The sequence below is a fragment of the Ixodes scapularis genome, unplaced genomic scaffold (genome assembly GCF_016920785.2).
Source record: "Ixodes scapularis isolate PalLabHiFi unplaced genomic scaffold, ASM1692078v2 PGA_scaffold6__148_contigs__length_123643588, whole genome shotgun sequence".
NCBI classification, from domain to species: domain Eukaryota; kingdom Metazoa; phylum Arthropoda; class Arachnida; order Ixodida; family Ixodidae; genus Ixodes; species Ixodes scapularis.
Window position 1 is genome coordinate 116,385,007 of NW_024609881.1, and position 26,646 is coordinate 116,411,652.

Genomic DNA, 26,646 nt, shown 5'->3' on the forward strand with positions numbered 1-26,646 from the left:
CTATGCTCACAACTAACTGAATTCTCGCCAAGGTGCTACAGCGAGCCATTCTCTCTAACCATCGTTCTGCAGAAACTCTCCGTGAGGACTTTTGTTTTGTGAGAAGCCACAGCAACAAGACGCATTCCTCGCGGGCTCGAGAAGATGTGGCCGGCAAAAGTGTTCCCCCCTTCCCCTCCCCCAAAGAGATGGTCTAAGTTCGAAACTATGAATGCACTTGAAAAATATCGACAACATTTCTTCTACCGCAAAAACTGAACCACACGTTGCCGAGCACTCGGTCTCAGCCCAAATATAGCGCCAGCGATCTGGACCGGACGGCAAAGCTTTGGGACTTGCTGTCATCCAATTAAAAAGTCATAAGCGATTTTCTGAGATTTTCAACGAGAAAATAAGATTCGTAGCCAGCATCCTCGCCGATACGTGGGCTTCGTCGGCTACAGTTTTCCCCATCAAGGGTTTCCGAAAATCACTCGTATCTTTCGTATCGGATGACGACTAGTTCCAAAAACTTTGCCATCTGGTCTGGACCACTAGACTCCACCCATTTCACTTTAGGTTCGACCATGGCCGATGTTAAGGTACAAACGCAGCCAATCAAGCGTCGCCTAAAGTGAGTCGTCACGACGCTCTCCGTCCTGCGCTTGCTATCAACACCAACGCGCTGGGTGAAGGCGCCGTGATCCTGCGTTTCTTTACGAGCGCGATTGGTTTAACCAATGATGGCAAATCCGCAGAGACGAGTGCCATTACGAGGCACTTTTGAGGCTGCTTCAATGACTCCGTAAAATCGCAGCGTCGGCTACGGCCGAACTTGGTGCGAGACGGGGTATAGCGCTGCATTTGGGCGAAGACTAAGCGTTTGGCGACGCAAAGTTTATTTTTGAGGTGAAGAGAACGCCCCGGCGACATCCCGAAAAGACGGTCCCTGCCGCAGACGGTCGGCCATCAGACTTTTACAGGTCCCTGGGCCGTCGGAACGGCGGACTTCTGCTGGAAGCGGCGGTTACGGAACGCCTCTAGCGCCGCAGAGAGCGCCACCTTCTCCTCGAAGAAACAGACGAGCAGGTCGTCGTTGTGCATGCTGGCGCGGAACTGCTGGAAGCTGATGTTCCAGTGCTCGTCCCACTTGGCCGAAGACACGCTTGCGGCGGTGGTGGACGATGCTGCTCCGTCGTCTGCGACCTGTTTCGACGTTGAGGCACTTTGTTACGGGCACGCTGAATTTCCCAAAAAGCGTATTTCACTCTGACGGTCGTCACTGGCAGGGGCAGAATTACCGATAGGCAGGGTGGGCAGCTTCCTAGGGTAGCAGAAATTTTGGGGCAGCCAATTTGCGACCTCCCCCAAAATAATTGACTTGTATTTTTAAATCTATCTTCGAATTTAGCTACTTTAGAAACTCTAGCTCCAAATCCAGCTAATTTTTAAAATTTCAACTCTAAACTTACCTACTCTCTCTTCCCCCCCCCCCAAGTCCTGCACCCCATCGTCACTGACCATGGGGAGCGGGGGTTGTGGCGTCATAAGGACAAGTGACGTCATGGAATTATGTGACACCACAGTGTCGTGTGATGTCATGGTGCCACGTGACGTTAGTGTCACACAATGTCATGCTGGCACATGACGTCACTTGCCACTGACGCTGTGGTCTAGTACGACGTCAGTGTCACACGATGTCATGCTCTCGCATGACGTGAGAATGTCAAGTGACATCATGCTATCACATGATGTCATGTGACATCACAGTTCCACGTAACGTCATGCCGTCACATGACTTAACAAAGAATCACTATCAAGAATAAAACTAGGGGGCACGTCAGAATCCGGTAAACACAATAATAGATTGCATTATCCCATCTTTACTATCACAGACTCAATGTTCTTTTTTTTATGTATTCAGTCTTTAGAGGAAAAATTTAATGAAGCTGCATTACTGGGGCAGTGCTACGATTTTAAAGTTGACAAAACTTGCACCCTGTATTTTATGCTGCTTATCTAGGCACAAGTGAGAAAAAACGTGCCACTATCCCCCAAAATCTTGCCATTCCGTTGCATAATCGCGGAAAAAAGAATTCACCGTTTGCCGATTCGCAGCACTGTGTGGCGGCTACGGGAACTAAGGTGTCATGCCAGTGGAGTACACGCTGAAGTCAACATAATCGGACCCCTTCTGCCGCCACACTGAATGCCAGCCCCACGGCGAACAGTATTTTGTCTCCATTGCTCCGCGCCGCGACCTTCGGCGACGCTAATCCTAGAAAAGTCGACAATTGCGGAGAGAGCCGCTGGGGGCTCTGAAGACAGAACTTGACGGGAGACCCGGCAATCACCCGGCAACGTCACTCGAAAGACTGCATAAGAGTGGGAGAGCACTCCGACCTTCGATTTGTTCCATTTTTCCAAATAAAAAAACTAGCGTGCGCAAAAAAAAAATGGTACGCGACACAGATTAATTCTCACAGTAAATTGGCCAGAGCCCGAAAATTGTTGCACCGCTCCTTTAACAGCTTCACTCTCACTTCCCTTATCTCGACTATTGAAACAAGAGTTATAAAAGCAGGCTTGACCCTCTGTTTGTCTAAAAATGCATCTCAGCACTGAGATAATGCAAAGTCGGCGCAAAGAGTTATAAATGCAGGCTTGACTCTCTGTCGGTCTAAAAATGCATCTCTGCACCGAGATAATGCAAAGTTAACGCAAAGTGTGTGTAGGCAAGAAGGGGGTCGCATGGGTTGGAACGCTGACACAGTGCTGAAATAGCAGACAGTGAATGCTTTGTCTATAGTTTATGCAGCAGTGTGCGCATGAACAGGGCTATAAAGAGTTGTACTCCAGTTGTAAAAAAAAAGAAAATGTTCAAATAAAAACGGCTGAAGAGCCCACCTCGGCCGAGACGGCGCCGGAGACGTCCCAAGACGCTGCCGAATCTCCGGAGGACATTGCGGTGCCGCTTTTTGCCCTATGCTGTTCCTGATGAAAGAGCTCACCCATCTGCAGCAGCTCCGTACCTGAGCACAAACAGCAAACTTAACGTCATTCAGCAGAAACAGGACACCACCTGTTTCCCAGACGAAACATAATAAAAACTGTCACAGTTATATACAAAAACAAAAAAGGCCCAGAGTTTTTTTGTTTTTTCTGTTCTCCCCAGTTTGAATTGTTGCAATCAATCTTTATTTGTGCGGCTGACATGTTACACGAATGTTGTAAAGAGTCTTCTAGGTACTTACTGAGCTGCTAAGCTGTACAAAATACCTACATGAAGCCAAGGAAAAGACAAGAACAAACACATGTAACCTAAGATTCAAATGTCCCGTCTTTCTTTTATCCTTTTTACATTCATGTGGTTTTTATACACAAGTGAGCAGGTCATAGTAATGATCAGAGTTCAAAATCAACTAGCCACCTTCTCAAGTTGAACATAGTTACAGTTGCGCACACAAGGACAAGGACAGAAAAGAGGAACACGTCTTCTCTGTCCTTGTCCAAGCCTTTCACAACTGCAACATGCTTAAACGAAAAACCAGCTGAACTTGTGAAGGTTGTTGCTAAGCTTCCACTTGTTCGCTCCTAAGATAAGTTAATTTTATTTAACTATACTGTGACCTCCAAAAGTCCAACGTTTACACTGAGATGGCAAGTAAACGACACATTTGACGTAAAATTAAACTTACAGAGGTGCCCAGCTATGCCTAATCAAAGGGACTTGTAAATTTTCTTGCTATGTGCAAATCTCTCTTTTTCAATCACGTATGATTAACACAGGTTGCCAGGACAACATATACTCATGCATGAATTTGGAAAATTTTACAGTAATGTATATACAGTCTATGCTCATTACAACAGACCTGGTTACAACAGACATTGGGATATAACATACCGATTTGTTAAGTTCGGTTGGTTTTCCTCTACATACCATTGACACAACTTCTTATCTGCATACAACATACTCCTCTTACAACAGACCAAAATCTTAGTCAAAATCAAGGTCTGTTATAACGAGCTTAGACTGTATTAACATTCATGGGGTTCCCGTTTCTAAATACGTCACGTGTGCACATGCACCATCCCGCTTTGGAAATTAGGTTTCCTCCTAAGCAAGCAGCTGCGGTATTTGTACATTTTGAAGCGTTGACAGCGGCGGGTTAGCCCCATTGAGCGCGCTTCTCCCCAAGCACCGGAGCTCTGCGGAGAAGCCACAGTCACAAAGGCGAGCTCAGCAGGTGTGGCTTCCCCACAGCGCACCGGTGCTCGGTAAGAAGCGCGCTCAACGGGGCTAACCTGCCGCGATCAACACTTTGAAAAATACGAGTATTGCAGTTAATCTCGAAGCGAGTATCAAATAGCGTATAATTCGCAACTACTATTAAAAAATTTGAATATTTTCACGACACTAAAACTTGAAGTATGAATTGGAACAAATGTAGGATATATTAGACCATCAAACCTAGAGTAAAAACTATAACCAAAACATAGACTGTAAAACATTTTAGCAAGCTCATTCAAGCAAAGAGTTGATCTTCAATGCGATCCAACAGAAGAATAAAAAAGATTTAAAAAATAAAATGCAGTTGCAACATTAACAAAACTGCCTGAAAATGCAAAATCTTGAGCCAGGCTTATAAGTGTCTCAACACCAGTTTACTAATACAAATGCGTAAAATACCTGTAAAAAAGACCTCACCAGTGCACGCCAGAGCATGGTAAAAATCTTGCTCCTGCGGGTGACCGACAAAGAGGTTGTACACGCTCTGCCACATCTGCACAAACTGCTCCTAAAAAAGAAAAGGATGAAAGCAGAGAAACATCAGGTCATGGTTACTGCCAAATTTAAAGTGCGAGAGGATTAAGCAAAAATGCACGCAACACTGCACAACATGAGCTTTAGGTTGGCTATACAAAGACAAAATGCTGTAATGTAAAAAGAGCTACAGTAAACCTCTCCGTCTCTGGGCAACATGGTGCATATAGTACATTCCAATTTAAAGTGCGAGAGGATTAAGCAGAAATGCATGCAACGCTGCACAACATGAGCTTTAGGTTGGCTATACAAAGACAAAATGCTGTAATGTAAAAAGAGCTACAGTAAACCTCTTCATCTCTGGGCAACATGGTATAGTACATTCCTTTCTGCTGCAAAAACGTCTGATAAGTATCTGTTAAGAAAAAGGCAATACAAAAATTGAAGTACAAGTAAAAAGAATTGTGGTATCAGAGTGGTGAGTCCCCGTTTCATGACAATCACCTGATCAGGAACATGTCCTCCATAAGCAACATAAAAAAACTGCTTGTCTTCTTTGAGCAGATTTTGACTATGGATGTAAAGTGGATGTATAGTCATCCATTTCGTAAAAGGTCGGCTTAGATGAGCAATTTACAGAAATAGCTCTTGGATTCAGTTGTAACATGCTTTAGTTACCTGATTCATGTTTGGCAGCACCTTGGACTCTGAGGATTTCGATCCATTCCCCTTAGGGTTTGGGCTGGCACTTTCGGCCCCGCTGTTGACATCTAGCGGAAAAAAACAAAGTACAGTCGCTCGTAAACCCAAAGTCGACCGTATCTAAAACGTTTTTCACTCCATAGGCGCTGTGCGTTCCTTGGTGAACTGGACGCCTGGCAAGTCGACACAAACAGCACCGCTCCAAAAGCTAAAAAAGGAACTGGAATTATATTTTAAAAATAAAATAGAAAAATAAAAATATAAGCAGGCATTGCATAACCATAGAAAATGTGCTCCAAAGTTGTGCACTGCATCTTGGGAATGTTTGTTTTCTTCTCAGTCTCTTACTGAAAAAAAAAAAAAAAAACTTTCAAGGACTGTAAAGTTGTCTGCATCTTGCGCTGGAGTTAAGGTGACGTCAGAACGATGTCAGAACGACGCCGAGCTGATTGGCTCTGATTGAAAGGATAGAGGGTAGACCTCAATGCTAGATGCCTCGATGTCTACCCACTATTTTTTTCAATCGGCCAATAAAAGCTCGGCGTTCTAAGATCCTTGCAACACATGTGCCCCAAGAGCAGATGAACTCGCGTTCCACATGCAGTCGTCGACCTATTCTTCGGACGCCGATAACTCAGACTTGTTTAATATTTCGGCCCTAAAGGAGGAACTGTGATCTACCCGATTGAAATAGTGCACATTCATGACCAATAGACCAACCTTTTTCTGAAAACAGCCATTTATGGGGGGGGGGGGGTGACTTTTACTAAGGCACTACTTATAAACCAACTTCTTTCTGAAAACATCTGTTTTAGGAGGGAGCAACTTATAAAAAGGTATGATTTATAGACCGACTTTTTTCTAAAAACAGCCATTTACAGGGGGGTGCAAGTTATACAAAGGTGCTACTTATAGACCAACTTCTTTCTGAAAGCATCCGTTTTAGATACAAACGTGCGACTTGTGCAGCAACTTTTTTTTCTGAAAACGGCCGTATAGAGTGGGCTGCAACTTCTACAGAGGTGCTGCTTAAAAACACACTTTTCCGAAAACAGCTGTTTTAGGAGGGTGTGACTTACATACAAACCTTCTTTCCGAAAACGGCCGTCACGTAATAGGAAGGTGCGACTCGTACTAAGGTGACACTTGTTGACCGGAAAATCAAAACAGGGTTTTTATTTATTTCCTTTTTTTTAAACTTTTGTTGGTAGAATTTTCTCGAAAGAAGTGTGCAAACGTTACGACTGAGAACGGCTTTTCTCGAAAAATAGCTGCTCGACGTGTTCCTCGCACGTCCCCCCCAAAATCCGTAAAACCCGAGACTGAGTGCTTGTACGGAACAGGTGCCTCCTCCGTCATTTTATGGCATACGACTATGTGCCGAAAATTGGTGTATTAATGAAAAGACGTTCATGGAAAGGGACCGTAAACTCACTGCACGTCGACAAACTGCCAGAGCACGAGACGATTTCAGCGTCCGAACTCCGACACCGCTTGAGCGCTGCGTCCAGGAGCTCGGGATGATGGCGAGGTCTGGGGGTCGGAGATTCGTCGTCGGGTTCGTCCATGGAACTGAAATACTCCTCCGCCTCCGTCGCAACTTCCGTCTTGTCCACTTGAAAAAAAAATTTGTTGCAGTATTACAGAGTTGTTTCACTGCCAATCAACTATATTACTATGGCAATTGCTGTTCAAAAAGACACAGCCACACTATTGGTCAAAAAGTAATACATTAAAAGTGTGCTAATCCTGTTCTTTTAACAGGAAATGCTCTTTGGCTAGGGCAGAGTGGGGCCTTTTGACGACTGGCAGAGGCCTGGCGTCACGGCGGAGACGCTTTATTCGGCGTGAAAATGGTTGTATTCTTCGTCGTTTTTTCTATTCGGTTGTGAGAAATAAATTAAATCCTATCTCAAGCTCATGTGAAGAAAGTGTGACCTGCGCGAGCGGCAGAAGCTTATATTCAAAGTGCAAATGCTGTTTGAGACCTGTCAGTTATTTCCATAGTCTCGTTTCTTTAATTTACTTTTTCGTTTGGCTGTTACAGAAGAATAATTGTCGATCTCACCTTACATACAAGTATTAGGAAAGCAAAGATTGAGCGTGATATCATATGCGATGCTTTTCTCTCCACTTTAGTGTCAAAGCTCTTTTAATTATTTTTTTTGGCAGCTGTACATTTTGCAGACCTTTATATATACCTAGTTTACGTTCTGGTGTCAACATCTTTTCTATGTAGCATGGATTAATAAAAGTTAATGTTTTCTTGACTTCTGCCTTCTCAGCCATAGCTTATAAACCAGGAAATGTCTGAATTGATTTCATCTAGTAGGCACGCATCATATAAAAATAAACACCAAGACTGGCAAGACAAATGGAGCAACTTCAACTGCTGTCTTTATTGAAAAGCAAACCCACTTGGAGAAATTTTGTATCTTTCTTTACAGGTCACAGGGGTTACACATTCTTTTTAGGCTTCTTTTTGTTCTCTACACCAGTTTTGTTATTTGTCTTAGAACCAGAAGATCCCAGTCTGCAAACAAAGAGGCGTCATTTGACAACCGAAACGAGGAGTGTTTCTCTTTGCATGTGATGTAACCCACGTTGCACCCCAACACACAAAAACATCACTGCTCCGTCTTTTTTTTCGGCGTATTTGACATTGTTGTGAATCCCTTGTCTTTTTGGCGCAGCTAGCAGCCACACAATATTGTATCCCTTCAGACATAATGCAAAACGAGAAGAAATAGTCACGCCAACACGCCCCGAGACAGCCTCGCTAAATGCCATCTGACCGGCCTCCTGGCTCCGCTGCGACTGGCACCGCCCACCCCAGGCGACTGCGGCAGAATCAAGCCACACAACACTCAACTTTTACAAAGAAGCCGATGTGGTTGGCACACCTCTCAGTTTTAGTACACCCTAGCCTGGGTGAAAGCGCGGCTGCGAGGCTCCACACCAATTAGTTGACGGGTAGGAGAGAACGAGTGGGTTAGAAGGTTCTGGAAGATCACCAGGTTTATCATTTCAAGTGTACATATGCCACGCATTAAATCCTCCAATGAAGAGCGTCGTGAATGTACCATTCACACAATTCTAACGTGCAGGAAGATTTAGTTTCCAGATATTGAAAAAGCAAATTGCTGCCCATTCTACCGCGCAGCTGAAATAATGAAGATTGAACACGTACCTCAGAGAAGATTTCATGAAATGCACGCCAACACAAAAATAAATACGGTACACCAGTCGCCGTGGTCAGAGTCCGACGATGGTTCTTCACTGTCCGCAGACATAATCTTTGCTTTCGGCGTTTTAGGAGCCGCGCTTCTTGCGCTTGTGCGCGACTGTTGCCTCTGGGAGGGTCATCTTCCAAACAACACTTTGCCAGCTTGTCAGGTCGCTGGGATTGCTAGGCTACGCAGTGCTTCTCCACTGTTCTTTTTTCCCACCAGCATGATGGCCTTTCGTCTAAATAAAGCCTCCTAGTATATATATGTATTTTTTTTTCCATGTTAATACAACAGACAAGTTTGTACACGCGACAGAATGCGACTGGTACGGATACCAAAATGGCGAATGTAAACGAACAGTCACGATGGCGATGGGGCTAGCCACCTGATTACATTTTTCTTTAGAGTTTCAGTTTTCTGTTTCGATTTTAACGCTAATGTAGTTTTGGGCACCGATTTTGGTGAAAAAAAAGCGAGCATTAGGAATGTGCAAACACGGTAGGTGTCCGGCTAAAAACACTAGACATGCTGCCAAACAAGGATATAAACGTTGACGATGCTATAACATTCCATGCATGCAACACAATTGCATAGCAATTTGCCATAAACCTCTAGGAAACATGTCACAGAGTGCACTAAAGTATATTTTTAGTTTACTAATAGTACAATATTAAAGATGTATTTCCGAAACATATGCACTTCAGCTGCTAGACTGGGTCGGCACACAAACCGCACCACCAAAACATGAAGTACACCGAAAGAATCTTAAAAGTACTTTTCGCTTGACAGAAGTACTAAATTAGCATACTTTTAGAGCATTGCTTTTACCGAGGGTGGGGAGGTTGGGCCAGACATTTACGATAGGCTCAAGTATGGCAACGTCACGGGACACGTTAAAACTGGGGCCCCGTTCACGAATCGGAGACGCTTACCCGAGCTTTCCGCGGCGACGGAGTCGGTCTCGTCTTCGGGCGGACAAGTGACCAGGTGCGCCGCAAAGAGGATCCTCAGTCGGTCGTCCATGTCCCCTCGGCAGACGAGGCCGAGCAGACGGCAGAACTCGGCTAGGCTGACCCACCCGTCCCCGTTGTCGTCCAGCAGACGGAACACCTTTGCGGAGAATAGAAAAATAAAGAGGAAAGAATACGTGGGCTCATTGCCGCATCGATGAGATACATTTGCACCGTGTGAGGATGACTCGTACCACAGCTTCCTTGCGCATTTCTGCGCTACATTTTAGGGGTGTGTGAATACCGAATAGTAGTTTTCGTATCGAATACCGAATCAAATTAAGAAAAAAAAGCCGAATATTGAATCGAATATTGAATAGTGATTTTATTTGTAGGAATATTTCAAAGTGTGCTGCGAATGAAATTGTTATATGTGCAGAGTATGCACCTGGTGCCGAATATGGATCTCACACAAAACAAAAGCTCAAATGTATAAAAGTTCTAGTGAACAAAAAGTAAAAAAAAAGCAGCTGCTGATGGACGTTGGGCACTAAAAATCAAATTTTATGGCGCAAACATAATCTATCTACCCTGAACGTCACAAAAAACCCAAAGTTACAGCCATGCGTGCCTTTTTTTCTCGTTAAAAGCTCAACCCAACACCGCAACGTTTTTTGTTTTTTTTTATTTCTGTATATCTCAGAAAAGGGACATTTTGCGATAGTTGGTCTCAATTTTAACGAAGAAAAAGGGCGCCCAGGACTTTATTTCACATAAATAAACAGATAGGTTCTAAATCTGAATAAACACGCCTAAATAATATAATCTGAAGTAAGAAAAAAAAAAAAACACGTGGTTAGGTGGCGCAAGTCGCCGTTCAACTGCCGCTATGCATCCATTCCTCTGCCCATCTATCCTGTTTTAGAGAGCCTGGATTTAAGAGAGGGAGCAAGCGAAACTGAAACCATGAAGACGGATCCAGCGCAGATAAGTCGTAAGCAGTGGCGTCACAAAGGGGGGGGGGGGGGGGGGGGGCGGTTTTGTGAGACAGGCTAGTCTCAAGAGACACGCTTCCGAGTTTCGGCAACCCTAATCGCTTACCCTCTGGCCCAGGTGTCTTGAGCGCTCTCCGATGCCCCAGGGGCCCAGTGCTCCGAAGAAGGGCACAAACTGCTCCAGGTCCAGATGGAACTGCTCCCCGTACGTGAACATGGGGTCGTTGGGGGGAGACGCAGGGCCACGACCCCAGCTGTGCTGCGACAGCTGCTGCTCCTGCAGTCGAGCAACAACGGGCAGTCAGAACCCGAATTCGAGCAAACACGGGTGGTCGGCTCCCGAAGTCGAGCGACGACGGGTAGTACGCTCGCAAAGTCCAGCAACAATGGGCAAGATGGCACTGGCTGTCGGTGCACATCGTGTCCGTACCTGCTGAAATCAGCTGTGCAAAAACTTTATGGCGAATTGCTAGGCAATGTTATCGCATACGTGAAACGTCCTGGCTTCAGAAACGTTTAGTGACACACCCAATTTCCAGACCCAGACGCGTACGTTCACAGCGCTCTTCATGAGATAGTTTAACGTGTGCATGTGTACACATGAAAGTTGTTCCTAAAATGAAGCTATACTTCCGCTAATCAGGCTGATAAACCTGGCGATCTTCCAGAGCCTTCCATGCTCTCCAGCTCCTCTTTCCCCGTGCACACAGGTGGTGGAGCTTCTCCTTGCCTACCCTTCTGGTCACCTAACCTCCCCGTTGACGAATCAGCATCGAGCACTTCGCCCCCTGTCCCACCCATCAACCAATCAGTGTCGAGCTTTGCGGCTGCACGAAATACCAACCACCTAGCCAAAGAATGTGTCACGTTAAAATTCATAATCCACCACTTTCGCCTTTCAGGAAGCATTGGCTTGTTCTGAAGTCTAGCTAAAGACTACTCGAAACAAAATACAAATTGAGCTTGTAGGTATAAATCAACAAAAAAAGTTCTGGTTGACAAATTTTTCATTTTTCAAGGTGATAATGGTCAATGTGTTACGATAACGTCTGCCACATAAATATATAAAAATCCAGAAGGTTCGACAACCATGGCAGTGACACGGGTTGCCCGGACGCAAAACAGCGGAGAAAGATAGTATCTCACCCTGATGAGAGCCACGAGATCCAAAAGCTCCTTTTGCGTCATGTATGACGAGATGCTGGCATCCAGGCTCAGACTCCGAAGCACGTTTTTCATGGTTGTGTCCTGGAGGCCCTGTGTCCAAGTGTGAAGTCACATTGAGCCAATCCGGTCGTCTCACACATCACACACCCAGACGCATGCAATGACAAGAACGAGAGCAAGAATGCTACATATCAGTCTTGCAATGCTAAATTTTTTTAAAAATGTGCATTTAGGCAACGTTTTACACGCCCCTCCTATTGATACTTATTCTGCTTCACGTTACGGAGCGTCTGGCAAAGGGATCACTTCTGGATTTGAACATCAGCAATAAAATCAACAGATAGATTGAAACGCGTACATAAACTGATGCATTACAACCCAAACAAAACACGAGACCTTACTTCGTAACTTCAACGAGATGTTCGAGCATAGGGTAACACACTAGAGCGAAAGAAGAGCTACATTGCTGGAGCTTTTTGCTTTTTATCTTAAGGAAACAAAAACATTTAGAAGCTCTACTACCGTAAAATCCCGAGAGATGTCCCACCCCCGAAAGGTAACCCACCCCTATTTTTGGCTTGATTTGCTATTTTCTTCTAAAAACCGAAAGATAGCCCACTCCTAGTAATCATAGTGTTTGGCTCAATGATGACTTTGGTGTAAATGGAGCTAGTTAGCAATGGCGGGATATAAGCGAACATTCCTGACTGGGAAGCGCCACTATCTTTGCTTCCTTGCCCCTTGGCGCGATAACAAGTTTGACAGAGGCACAGGATTTAAAAACAGCCTTTTTTTCAACCTTTCTCGACTCCACACTGAAAGTTAGCCTGCTCCTTATTTTCACCCAATTTTCTCACGATTTTGGATGGGCCATCTCTCGAGATTTTACGGTAGGTAGTAAATCTATGAATACGCAGCAAGTGGACCTAAGAGTTCTGCAGAGGCGAGTTCAGGGGTGTGAATGACATTGCCCGAACGTACCTGCACAACGCTGAGCCTATGTTTGATACGAAGCTTCTCGATCATGCCGGACGTCAGGAAGCCGTACTTGCTGTACGACTCGTAAACGAGCGTCGAGATCTCGACAGGCTCCTGCAAAGATGAAATGCGAAAACATTGTTCTTGTGCGACCAAAACCAACAGCGCTTGCGCCGTTAGCTCCTATAATTCCAGGAGACCATGCAGACATAAGTCATAGGAAACGATAAGGTCTAACGAAAAATTATACGAGGACGTTTCTGAAAAGTGTTGCTATACCAAGATCCGACACCATTAGCTACCTAGTGTCAGTCTTGCACACATTACTCAATTACAATTACTCTTGCTTATAAAGGATTCAATAAGATGATACCGTACTTACTCGCATAATGAACACACATTTTTCCCAAAAAATTAGCAGATAAATTTGAGGTTCATTACGCAGTGTAAAATTTTTGTATTTACACACTTGCTGCAAATGTCATATTAGGTGCCAATATGACACAGCAAGGTACCGTGGCACGTCTCCACTGATAGAGGCGCAGCCACAGCTGGTCGGGGGCAGACCACACTAACCATGCTCTATAAAATGCAAACCTTTTTTAGGGCACTTTTGGCGTGCCTTTTGCTGAAGAAAAAGCGCCCTACGAAGCTCACTCAGCACGCAGAGCGATGCGACCGTTCTTAGGCCTAACCACTTTCACTCGCTGTCCGAAAGCGGACCACAGACGACGGCGTGTTTGTTGACATCAACGCATCTGATAGGCGAAGGATGTCTGGGGCTGGGCAATTCCTCAACCCAGCTTCGTCAAGTGTGCGCGCCGCTCGCTTTCATGATTCATCACTTCCAAAACTACACACTTGTAGCCATTACGAGAGTGGCTTGGCTTGGCTTGGCTTGGCTTGACTTGGTTTGACTGCTTGGTGGCAAAAGAAAATTGACTTGGTGAGTTGGACTCAATTCGAGACTTGCAGAGCCGAAAATTGGAGCTGCGTTCATCACGGGATGGGAAAAAAAAAGAGCCCAAATATTGGTACCCGTTGTGGGGGGTCCGTTCATTATGCGGGTGCGTTCATTATGAGAGTAAATACGGTACTCTATTACTTTAAAAGAAAACCAATCGGTCGTTACCTGAAAAAGTAACCGTTACTTCTCCGACTATTTCAGATTTTCAAAACGCAAAGTTTCCTGCCAGTTTGAAAACGGTTATTTCGTACTGTCCTTCATGGGATTAGAATCACCAAATTATAAACTACTTTTCTTCTTGATCCACCAATTTTGATAAACCATCCTCTGTCAGAGATATAATTTGAGGATTCCTCGCTAGGAAATTTGTACAAAGAGCACCATTAGAAGGAGAGAGGAAAAAAAAAGTGAAGGTTACAAGTTATTTTAGTACTTCCAAAAGTAATCAGATTACTGCTGAGATTACTCCCTAACAAATGTAATAAAATAATTACAAAACTACTTCAAAGAATAATCGATTACAAGCGATTTGACTACTCAAAATGACTACCGCAAAAGTCTCGCTAACGCTAATACAGTAGCTCGAAAGTGTCACTACACCAAGAGCTAGGGTTGATTACGCTAGCACTAAAGTGTTACAACTACAAGAGCCAACATTGGCAGAAACGACGACATGGCCTCGACCGTAGGCCTGCTATGCACGGTCGAAAACGGCGCTTAGGAAGCCAACAGGGGCGGTGACCTTTCCAGAAGCGGGTATCTGCCGGGCGCAAACCGTGGCCATCGGGTTGTGGATGTTCTCGAGGTACTCGCAGAGCGCCATCATGGCCTCCCCGTCGTCCTTGCACCGCAGCAGCCGCTCCTGGTTGGCTTCCAGCACCGCCAGCGCCACTTGGAACACCACCTGGCCACGTTGGCAAAAAGTATAGCAACAAATCGCAAACTCGAAGCAGACGCACAAATTCTTTTTACGGGCTCGACCACGCCAACAGGGCATAGAATGTGTCAATTACATATCACACTCTGTGCAACGTGTGTGCTAGATTCTTTTTTCTTTTAACGTGAGTTGCTCCGGATTTCGTGCAGCTGCATTTCGTGAAGCAGTGACCAGCGACGTCCCATAACGCAACGAGCGCAGTGCAACATCATGGGACGTCACAGACTCACACACCAATTCAGTATCTGCTAGATTTAGCAGGGAAGTTGAATTCGTGTACAGGCAGGATATGTCACTTTACTCGCTAAAATTAGCAGGAACACTCATGTCCCGTGACGTACAGACAAATTCAGTTGCCTCGATAAATTTAGCAGGGAAATTGACGTCGCACTGCGTGATGTCACAGATGCTAGAACATTTCACGAATGCAACACAATTGCCCAGCAATTTGCCATACAATTTTTACTACCTACGCTTCCATCTTTTTTGTTTTATTATCTCTGATTTTACGAAGTTTATTCCCATTTCTTTTTATTATTTAATTTTTACTCATTTATTAATACAAATTGATGCAAATAAAATTGTTTCCTCTCCCAGGGCAGCTGTGCCACGCAGCACAGTGACTATGCTGTCCGACTGCCACTGCATGGGCCCAGGCTGGAGCCCCGGTGGGACGTCTTTCTTACGTCGATTTGACTCGGGTCTTGGCGAGCTTTATATAAAACCTTGACGAAGCGCGACGCACCCAGCGCGTCACTCGTTCACGACACTTGCCCCACGACGGTTGTCCACGACTATTTTCTCGTAGAAAACGGCGCGTGAATGCATTCCGCGTTAAAAGGAGGCCTTCTTTACGCATCTCCGAAAGGTGTTCTAAATGTGCGGCGTTTAGAACACCTTCGTTCGTGTATGCCCAAAACCGGTCTTCTGTCGCGCATGTTACATGGCGTGCCAAACCGATTGTTTGCGCACTGTTGTGCCCGTCCCTCCCCAGGTGGCGCAACTCTTTCAGCCATTCACTGCTGGCACTTGGACTCCTACGTGGAATCTCTGGTTCAAGCCCGACGCTTTGGCAATCGAGTAGCGAGCATAGGAAAGTAGAAGCGCCAAAGGAAAGTACTTTGGCACTAACTAATGGCCTGGAGCAGAGCCGCGTTAGGCAAGTAGGATTGCCCCTGGCCCCGACACAAGCCTCGCAGGCAAGAGCCTTTGTAGTGCGTGCAGTCTGCTCTGCCGCCACCGAAGAAGCGCAAAAAAAGAAAATCCCCGCTCCAAGAGTGCTCGCACACTCTGCGTGCAATCGGCGAGAAAAGTACAGGTACAGTGTTCAAAATTGAGGACAATGAGGGCGGTAACCTCCGGCTCAAGCACCGTGTGCACGGCAAGTGTGCCCGATAAAGCATGAGCAACTTTTTGTGAAACACGAGAGAAGACGGGCAAGGCGTCGGCTGCCACTGACCTTGGCGCCGTCGTAGAAGAAGCAGTCCACAATGCTGACGGCGCATTCGAAGGGGATTACGCTGGAGGAGACAAAATTTTCTAATGTTACGCTCCGCAGTCGGAAAAGACGCGATTCGAGGTGGCCGGGAAACTGTCTAGTTTGCCGCGGTGGAGACAGCTGATTTGCTGTCTTATTTTTTTGTGAGTATTTCTTTTTATGTCTCCCTCCACCATTTCCCCCTACTTGAACTGGAACGGTATGTGATAACCTAATTGAAAGTAACTATACTCTGTTGCAGGTTTAGAAGAGCAGGACACGACCCTCCCACCACAAAGCTCTCCACTTGCCATGGTAGGATGTTTCCTCTTCTCCAGAATTCACCTTCTACTAAAATGGAAGGAGTGGAAAGCTTTGTGGAACGTGCTTGTCCCACTGCTCTTAGCCTGCAATAGACTATGCACACAATCAAGATGTCCAGTACAATTGTGTTTACGAAATCCCGATGCACAAAAACATAATGTCCTGGTCTTCTGAAGAAAACAATATGCCTCAAAGAAAGGACACAAGACAGTAACGTCCTTTTTAATCACTCTCAACTCCTAAACTCCTTGGCTGAAATGTGCCATTCCACAAATATTCACAGCTGATAGGACTTCCTCGAAAATTCCAGAGGGAGTTTATTTGCAAAAAAACCACCCTTAGAGTAGGCAGTTTTCTCTGAAAGCCTTCGACCTTTTCTAGGAGGTAGTGGTGTAGCGAGAAAATATTTTCGGGGGGTGTTTCAAGGTGCTGGTGCAATCACACAAACAATAAAAAAAAATATATATACATATATATACAGTATAGTAAAATTTCGGGGGGTGTTCCGACACCTGCTAGAAGGCTTACGCGCCTGCTAGAAGGCCTTTGACTTGGCCTAGAGAGTCCTCGACTATCCCTAGAAGGTCATTAACTTCCATTAGAAAGCCTTTAACTTTCTTTAAAAAGCCTTTGAGTTTCGTAGAAGGCTTTCAACTTTTCCTAGAAAATATGAATTTCTTTAGGCCTTTGACTTTCCCTAGAAAGCTTTTGACGTCCCTTGGAAGCCTTTAATTTTCCCTGGAAGACCTTTCACTTTCCCTGGAAAGCATTTGACTTTCCCTAGAAGACTTGCAACTTTCGCTAGAAGGCCTTCTGCCAACATACCTGAGAAAGATGGTGAGGAACCATGAGAGGGAAATCATGGACAGAACTCCCAGGCAGTCCAGCTTGTTGTACAGATCTGGCACATGGTCCTTGGCCAAGTCTTCTAGGACCCCTAAAGATTGAACAAGCCAAAAACGTCCAGTAGGTCTAGGGTATCATGCATTTGCATTCTCTGCATGCCAGGTCTTTTTGGTGCACTTTCGAAACGGTCTTGGAGGCTACCAAAGACAATGGTCTGACTGGTGACTTTCAGAACAATGAGTCGGACCAAACTTTTGTCAATTTCAACTCTATCAAGAACCTGGTTCTCGTGTGTCAGAACTAACAAAAAATTCTGGTAATAATCTGACACTAAACCATCAAATTCTGTATCTCAAAACATTTGAGCTACCATAACTAAGATTGACAATTAAATGACACTTGGTAGCCACCCTTATCTCCAGTCCATTAATCACAGAATGCAGCCTTTAAGGAGCGATCATTTCAATGTGCTTAGAACACATTAAATGTGACGCGACATTATGCTGCCAAGCCAGATGCCACATAACAAGACGTCATGATGCCACGTGACACCACGAGATCATCTGACCAAACATCACAGCCTCAAGTCGTGGTGCCATGCCACAATGCCAAATGACACGCCATTTGTTCACGTGACGTGACGTAACATCACAATGTCAAGTTGTGGCATCACGTGACCGGCGTCCGTGTTTACCGTATAACACTGCCTAATCTTACACGGGGTACACACGGATGCAAGAAAGGACAAACTTCCAAAAGCTTAGCTTCCGTTATAAGGCATTCTGTGCATAATAGAACGTCTAAACTGACACCGTCTAACTTTGCGGCGAGGACCACACCTCGATTCCGTCAACACCACCGCATACCTTGATCGATGAGTGCTCCGACCACCTTGGTGTTGTAGTAGTCCGGGAGCAGGCGCTCACACAGTGCCACCAAGAGCCAGAAGGCCTCTTCTTCTGAGGCGTACAGTAGCAATACAGACGCCACTATGTTCATGGCCTGGCAGTATCCTGCAAGGGCGTTTCGCCATGAGTACGCTTAAGCTTTGTGCTTGCTCGAGTCTCCAAAATCAGGTTGCGCGAGGATCGTGCAAACACTGTAGATTTCCTAGAGTGCGTTGACGAGTGTTCCCTCGTAGAGAAACTCATATATTTTGACGCCAGGAAAAATAACAAACGTGCAGAAAAGTCGTGATGCGAGCTGTGGCTTTTTGCTCGTTCTGGAGACAGACATTGCTGCTTTTTCCGTACTAATTTCGGTCGACTTAGAAAACGCAAGATGACCAACTGCCGGCTAATGAGGAGGCCAATAGTGAAGACAAATGTGTTACAGTATTCTCCATATTCTAACACAGTAGAAGTGTTTGAATAACTCACTTTTAACAGCCCCACAAAAAAGCCTCTACAGTTACGATGGATGTTTACAGGCAAAAAAATGTCAAATTCCTCGTAAAATTTAACCTGTACTGACGCAAACCATGAAGCGAAAATAATTTTCATACAAACAAAATTTTGCATGTGTTGTCCCCAGGTTATGCATTAACAAATTCAAGAAGATAATTAAAACATCAATATTCTATAAATCACCACACTTCCTTAAAAAAAAAAAAAAATTTCTTAGAAGAGTGACATTAGTAATGCATCAATGGCAGAAAATTAAACCAGAAAAACACTTCAAACATTGAAATTCTATAAGCTACTAGACACGTCTAGAAAACACAAAAACCAGAACGTGCCAGGGAAGTGGCATCGGCCGCCTACCAATGGCAGGGTTGCGCCAGGCGTAGGCGTTCAGCACGCGCCGCAGGGCGTTGATCCCGGAGGGGCTCTGAAACGCGGGGTGCTCGGGCAGGGAACGGTGCAGGTCCCGCTCAATCTCGTCCGCCGTGAGAGTCCGCTTGCCCGTACTCTCCTCCACTGCCTTCCGGTAGTACCCCGGATTCGCCTCCATCTTTGAGAGAAAGACGCGGCTACGATGACACCCTCCCCCCAAAAAAGCTCAAAGTGAAATTCTAAAGGCTGGTTCGCACATTTGCGCTTGAGTGGGATCGACTTTGTTGCAACCGCTTGCGACTGTCAGTGAAGAGCGGCGCCACCTACAGGCAAACCTGGAACACTCCCAAAGTGTTCCAGGTTTGCCTGTAGTTATTTTGCAGTGTCGGTGACATAAACTCTACGCACTATTTACGAGAAATGGTCGCTCGTAGCGCTTGAGATTATTTGAAGCCTACGGGGAAAGAATGGTGCGTCGAAAAATTGAGAAATACGTATGCACACCATAAGTGTTCCACTTAAGACGGTGCCAGCGCGTTTCCTTAGCGAAAGTAGTCACAAGTAGGCACAACACGCCCTGTTGCACAGAAACAACTATGTACGACCCAGCCCCAAATTTGAGTCGTTCGGCACAATTCGGCACTGTTGCTAGTGTACGTTTTCGTACGTTGGCTTCCTTGCGACACACCTGCTGCCTATTGTGCTGCCACGCATTCCACGAGTTGGCTTTACTGCAGCGCAGCGGCAAAGCGATGCAGAGCCGACGCGACATCACGTAACGCCACGACCCGATACCATAGCATTCTGTGACGTCTGCTGCTTTCTACACACGTTTAAACAATCGCCCTTTAAATGCTGCGTTTCGTGCAGCGTAGGACTTTGGAATGAAGGTTGCCGCTGATTTCTACTTTATTCGGAAGTGTGTAAAGTAAACCGGAGAGATTTGGGACAGTAAACAATGTCGGTAAGTTAATTAAGTTAGAGGAAACTCGCGGGCAAGGGACACCTTGTTACCTCATTTATGGCGCCCGAGTAAAGCATCCACAGCTCTCCCCTCAGACTGTCAGGAATTCCAGCCAACACCAGCTCCTGCGCTTTGCTGGTACGGTAGGTGCAGATGCCCCTGTGATATATCCACTCACTGTTATCACTAATGCCACGCGGGCACACTGAGAACATAATGTTTGTGACGTTAAGCGAAAAATTGGGCCTAGCCTTGTTCTGCAATTCTTGCTGATACCTTATGAAAAATTCCCTCAGTGGATTTGGATCACTTCTTCACTATTATCTTCTTGGGCGTGCAAATGTGCACTTGCATGTACCATACTAAAGGCGTGAGCATGGAGACCTTATGGATTGCTCCAAATCCACCAAGACAAAGCCACCAAGACAAAGCATGGGTCAGAAGTTTCACAAGAATGCAAAGCACAGGTAGTCCATAAGGATAGGAAAAAACAGCATAAAGGACCACACAGGTCCAGAAAACATGTCAAGGGTCCACAAAATCCAGAACAGATGTCAAGAGTTCACATAGATGCAAGGCATAAGTCGAGTTGACAAAGATCCAAGGCAAGAGTCCACAAGGATTCAAGGCATAAGTCGAGAGTCCACAAACATCTAAAGCATGAGTCAACAGTCCACAAAATTCCACAGAAAAGATTCACGAAATATACAGCTACATAAGCCTAAAGCACAGGTCAAGGTTTGAAAAAGAACTAAAGCATGGGCTAAAAGCCCCAAAAGAATCCGATGTGCAAAGCAAGAGCTCACAAAGGTCCAGAGCACAGGTCAGGGGCCCAGAGAGATCAAAAGATCAAATAAACAGCGAACAAAGGTCCAAATTACAGACGACGGGTTCTCAAAGCACCTACCTGCCGTACTCTGCAAAGTGTTCTTCCCACTGCTTTTCCTTGAGCACTTCGGCCGCCTCAGCCTCTTTGGATCGTGGCAGCTCAAAGCACTTCGCCAGAGATCCTTCGAGCTTCCAAGGGGTCTCCGGACCTGAGCGCAAGGTCCAATTCGAATAAGCCTTGAAGTTTGAACGAATACAATTTCGAGCACGGTCAAAGTAAAGGATTAAATCCAAGTTAATAATGAAAAAAAAAAAAAAAAAAATCTGCCTAGGTGGCAGATGCCTAGGTGGCAGGTGTACCGTAGAATATCGAGCAAGCGCCCACTAAAAATTTTGAAAAGAATAACGAAAAAATGGGGAATGGGCGCTTGTCCAGTCATCAATTTTAGGTATAAATATACTGTGCGTCTTTTCTTGGATCTTACAAATTTGGGAATGGGGGCTTAGGGTGGAATGGGCGGATGAGCGGTATTCTACCGTATGTCGCTACTACAACCCCACCACCCCCAAAAAAATGTTCAAAGGAATATTTTAGTTGCAAAACTCATTTTGAGTACCGTATATTGCCGTTTGTAATTTGACCTTTTCAGAAATAAATATCTAAAAAATGTGTAGCTAAAAAAACATATACAGTAAAAAGTTTTTTTTAATGAGAGTCTGCAGAGCCCTTGGGGTCCGCGATGGCATTCCAGGGGTCCGCGAAGCATTGCCTCACGAGTCAAAACCCGGCAATAAAAGATGTCTTTATTCAGATTGAGAAAAAACGTTCCAATTTTCCGGCGCGTTTTCTCGTGTATGTCAATAAGCGAAGTCTATTTTACATAGCCCTTTGTTATATCCACTTATTAAATCATTATCAGAATTAACCTACACCTTTCCCTTCACCCCACCACAAACAAGGTCCTCCAACATCTCCGTCGATCTACAAAGAGTCCGCGAAACATCAATTATTGAGAACTTGAGAACCACTGAATTAGAATTTGGGGGTGTTTAGGCCTATCCTTGGGGTTGACCTTTACGCGGCAATATACGGTAGTACATGTACCATGCAAGTGTTTTCAAGAGATAAAATGAAACTACTAGGCATGTATTTGATTACAAGAAAAATGAAAACAAAAACTTGGCTCACAAGATGCCGACTTGGGACTGCCATCTCCACAGTGGCCGACGCTAAAAAGAACACACAAGTGAACCTGTAAAACTTTGTGGCAAAACGACACTCTGTGGCTCACTCGGTGTTCAAATTAAAAAGTGTTTTGTCCAAGCACTTCTGGTCCTGGTGCATTCATTACTGTTTACGCTATTTCAATAAAAGAATTGGATGCCTGTGTTAATAATTTATTTACTCCATGTTTTGATTTCATATCAAGCAGTAACAGAGGAAAAAAACGACGACGACGACGAGGTTAGCATCCTGTCCTGATACCTGCTCCTGATCTGAATTAATCTAAGTACTCTGCAGTTTGTTCTATTAGCCTGTTTTATAACACTGATACGAACAGAAAAGGCCGGCAGTCCTCTAGGGTGGATTTTGGATGGCCTAGCCATCTGCCTTCAACCCAGTGAGGCATGTCCTTGCCTGTTCCGCTGGGCGACCTTCCGCCTGTTCTATCTCCTGCGCTTCTGACCAATGATGTTTTGGGGAACGGACCGCCTGTCTCACAAGACAGTGCCCAGCCCACTCCAATCAATGCGACGATCCCGATCAACGGAGGTCCCAGCATACCTTCAGCGCTGCCTCATGAAGAGCAATCAAGCGATATGCCGTACCAGGAGGTCACCTCAGGTAAACGGAAACGTTGCAGAGACATCGACACGAAGTCGAAGCCGACCACCGGTCTCGTCGTCCTGTTTACCCCGGCCGATCCGACAGTGAGCGTCGAATCCATCAATTCACTGCGCCTCTCGGACACCTTCCAGGAACTGGCGCCTTCCTGCATTATTGAGGTGCGCCCAAACAAGTGGAAAAACGTGATTGCCGTTGACACCCGAAACGGTCAGACCACGCAATTGCTCTTGAAGTTGACCACCCTTTGCGGTATAAAAGTACGAGCTTTTGAACCAAGGGGGAAGACCTCCAGTGTCGGTGTTATTCACGACGTTGATCCAGAACTTACTGACGCCGTGTTACTTGCGTCTATGCGCTCAGACGCGCCCATAAAGGAGGTACGCCGTCTTGGCAAGTCGCGCACCGTTCGTATTGAATTTCAATCACCGACGCTGCCAGAACATGCCTATGTTGGATTGGTCCGACACCAAGTCACTCTGCATGTCAACAGCCCTTTGCAGTGCAAGAAATGTGGTCATTTTGGCCACGTGTCTGCGTCGTGCAAGCGAGAGGTACAATGTCTCCGGTGCTCAAAGCCACACTCCACTGACAAATGCGACGCCCCCAGCCCGTGCTGCATTAACTGTAAGAAATCCCACGAAACAACGTCAATGCGTTGCTCCCAGTGGCAGAAACAGCGAAGTATCTGCCGCTATAGTTGCGAGAATAACATCCCCTTTGCTGAAGCTCGAGCTGAGGTCAACAAGAGTCACGGAAGCAAGGCTAATGTATCTAAGCAAACCCTGCAAGAAGACCCAGCAGCAACTGGGGACCTTGCCTCCTCGGACAAGCCACGGCATCCGAGACGTTCCAGACGTCGCTCGTCAGACCACCGACAACCATCATCGCAAGATCCTGCTGAAGAGAAGGTGAGCTCCATGGAAACAGAGATGCCTACCAACGATGTCTGTTCTGTGTCGGCCCCGGTTCTGGTATCAATTCCAGAACTAAACCTTCCACACACCTACGCCGAGGCACTACGCAGTGAGCCTAGGCTACCTACAGCTGCTACTGCCTCTGCTCAAATACCTCTAGCTCCTGAAGCATCACATTGCAGAACAGCTTCTGAAGGCCCACGCAGTACAACGCTGTCCGCCTTGATTCGCCTTGCGATTTCCACAGCACGGGAATTTATTTCCATCATGGCGTTCCCAGGGGCGCGTACACTGCTGCAAATTCTCTCCTTCATTGAGCCACTTGTCGACAGCATTCTAAAATGAACCCAACTTATATATTTTTTTCCTAATAACAATTCAACATTTATCTTCATACACGTACAGCGTGGCAACACAGGTAAAGAATAAAGCCAAGCCGATCATACCTACAGTTCTACAGTGGAATGCTCGTGGCCTTCGAACACGTCTCCCTGACCTCAGACAGCATCTCTTCCTGAATCCTGTGGACGTTCTTGCCATACAAGAGCCATTAACGCAACCTGGGGACTTTAGACTCTCACCATACGTGATTTACAGCAGTGCGCCGGCGCTAGCAAATGGACGAAGCCGAGCGCTACTGCTGGTGAAAGCTGGACTCTCGCATAACCACGTCGATCTCTCTGCGTTTTCCTCACACAGCGCAGAATACGTGGCCGCCACGATTCGCGTTCGTGGGGTGGAGTTCACAGTGGTGTCTGTGTACGTGGCTCCGGGTTCCACATCCGACTGGGACGCAAGAATCTTGAGGGACATAGCCCGTCAATGTCCCGGCAGACTTTTATTTTGCGGGGACTTCAACGCCCACAATACCACATGGGGTGATAATCGGACCACACCAAGGGGGTCAGCACTTGAGGAGGTTACCACCTCCCTTGGCCTGGAGGCCCTTAACGACGGCTCTGAAACATTTGTCCGTCAGGGTGTCCACGGCAGTGTTCTAGATCTGACCTTCGCACCACGGGACATTGCAGCCTCTTGGACAGTAATGGCAGACACGTGGGGGAGCGATCATGTCCCAATCATGGTAGTATCACCTCATACGAGAACCAGGAAGTACAAGAAGTACGAAGTCACACACTGGGATCTATTCCGCCAACATCTCAGCAAAGCCCTGAAACATGGACCAATGAACGATCTTGGCACAGCAATCACGAACGCCCTCAGCCTATCAACGAGAACAGTCAATTTGCCAATCCAAAGGCCTGCACCGGATTTGGAATACCTCAACTTGCGCGCTGCTCGCAGGAGAGCCCAGCGGAAAGCTCGCCGAACGAACATTGCAGCTGACTGGCAGCACCACCGGAAGCTTGACGCGAAATTTCGCCGACATACGACACGACTTCAACGTAAGCAATGGAACCAGCTATGCGCCTCTTTCGCATCCCCAGGAGGCCTCACTAAAGCGTGGAAAATAGCCAGAGCACTCTCTGCGGAAAAAGTGCCGACACACCCTACTGCTGGACTCGCCATTTCTCTACAGCTAACACTAGAGGCGACTGCAGAGCTCCTTGCCGACGAATTTTCTAGAAATATCCCGTCACCTGCGGGGTATCGTCCCTTCACCATCTCACCCCCAGATGGCCCTCCTCCTATTTATTTTGACACGGATTTTACAGTTGACGAGCTGAAGGCAGCCCTTGTGCAATGCACGCGCCGCAGTGCTCCAGGACCAGACGGTGTCACGTATCAAGCCCTACGCAACATTGACGAGTGTCATTACCCTAATCTTCTTCAGGCGCTCAATCAAGTGTGGCAAACTTCAGAGATTCCCGATGCCTGGAAGCTCTCGCACGTGATACCAATACCCAAGTCTGGCAAACCGCTCACGTCACCCGAGTCGTATAGACCAATTTCACTGACCAGCAGCGTTGGAAAGCTTCTCGAAAGGCTAGTCCTCAGGCGCCTAACTTGGCATCTGGACGCAACAAAGGCTCTACCTGGTCAACTTTCTGGATTCAGAAGACACCGCTGCACAGCGGATGCTATCTGCGATATTGTATCTGCCCTGGAAGAGGCCCGCGCGACCCGCCAAGTGATGTACTGCGTGTTTTTGGACATACGCAAAGCATTTGATGCTTTACCTCATGACACAATTCTTCACCAACTCAGCAATTTTGGAATATCAGGCCGGGCTTATAACTACATCCGCGCCTTCCTTCAAAACCGATCATTTGTCGTCAAAGTCCTCAATGCCACGAGTACCCCAAGACATGTCACACAGGGAGTACCGCAAGGGAGTGTGATTAGCCCGTTTCTCTTTAACTTGGCGATGGCATCCCTTCCTGGAATCATACCACAAACAGACAACCCTCTGGATCCGCGCGTCAATATTGCAATATATGCAGACGATGTGGCAATATGGGCGGTAGGAACCACGGATAAGGCAAAACTCACCGGCCAAACTTTGCAGGTAGCGCTGGACAAAACGGTGGCAGAAATTTCGCGCCTTGGATTGACCCTATCCGCACAAAAATCAACCCTGCTTTTCAGCCACCCTACCTATGCAAGACAGACTCATCATATCCTTATTGAAGGCACTGAGGTGACAAGAGAGAAAACGCACCTCTACCTTGGGCATCTTATTGATGAGACGGGGAGTTGGCGACCAGCAGTAAAACGACTTCTCATGCAGTGCCGGCAACTACTAGGCCTACTGAGAAAATTCCGTGCCCACAGTCAGCAGGGCCTTCCTCCCAACGGGTTGCTCACCCTCTACAAAGGCCTTATAAAGTCGAAATTTCTCTATTCGCTACCTCTTGCAAACATCCGCGGTCCACAGAGAGACCAGCTGGAAAGGTTTCACAGAGTTGCATTACGCCTCTGTTTGGGATTACCCTCCAACTCCCCGAATATACCTACTCTCGTAGAGGCAAGAGAACAACCGCTATTCCTCAAGGGAGAGGAGAGCAGCAAAAGGCACCTAATTCGCATTCATGTGG

The 26,646-nt window shown here is 46.3% G+C and overlaps 1 protein-coding gene across 1 annotated transcript in view; it reads right to left on the bottom strand.

Annotated features, from left to right (window-relative positions):
* Nucleotides 1-652: 652 nt before the first annotated feature.
* LOC8029798 (TBC1 domain family member 9) overlaps nucleotides 653-26,646 on the bottom strand; it is a 42,411-nt gene continuing 16,417 nt past the window's right edge. Inside the window, exons 13-29 of the mRNA XM_040213506.1 lie at nucleotides 22,074-22,114; nucleotides 20,964-21,093; nucleotides 20,107-20,215; nucleotides 19,081-19,270; nucleotides 18,184-18,330; nucleotides 17,297-17,408; nucleotides 16,130-16,190; nucleotides 14,476-14,637; nucleotides 12,770-12,880; nucleotides 11,768-11,878; nucleotides 10,728-10,898; nucleotides 9,609-9,786; nucleotides 6,882-7,061; nucleotides 5,423-5,514; nucleotides 4,688-4,778; nucleotides 2,887-3,011; nucleotides 653-1,185 (exon numbers count right to left, since the gene is read on the bottom strand). Coding sequence (XP_040069440.1) covers nucleotides 949-1,185; nucleotides 2,887-3,011; nucleotides 4,688-4,778; nucleotides 5,423-5,514; nucleotides 6,882-7,061; nucleotides 9,609-9,786; nucleotides 10,728-10,898; nucleotides 11,768-11,878; nucleotides 12,770-12,880; nucleotides 14,476-14,637; nucleotides 16,130-16,190; nucleotides 17,297-17,408; nucleotides 18,184-18,330; nucleotides 19,081-19,270; nucleotides 20,107-20,215; nucleotides 20,964-21,093; nucleotides 22,074-22,114 — 2,248 coding nt within the window. The 3' untranslated portion in view covers nucleotides 653-948. The remainder of the gene's footprint in view (nucleotides 1,186-2,886; nucleotides 3,012-4,687; nucleotides 4,779-5,422; nucleotides 5,515-6,881; nucleotides 7,062-9,608; nucleotides 9,787-10,727; nucleotides 10,899-11,767; nucleotides 11,879-12,769; nucleotides 12,881-14,475; nucleotides 14,638-16,129; nucleotides 16,191-17,296; nucleotides 17,409-18,183; nucleotides 18,331-19,080; nucleotides 19,271-20,106; nucleotides 20,216-20,963; nucleotides 21,094-22,073; nucleotides 22,115-26,646) is intronic.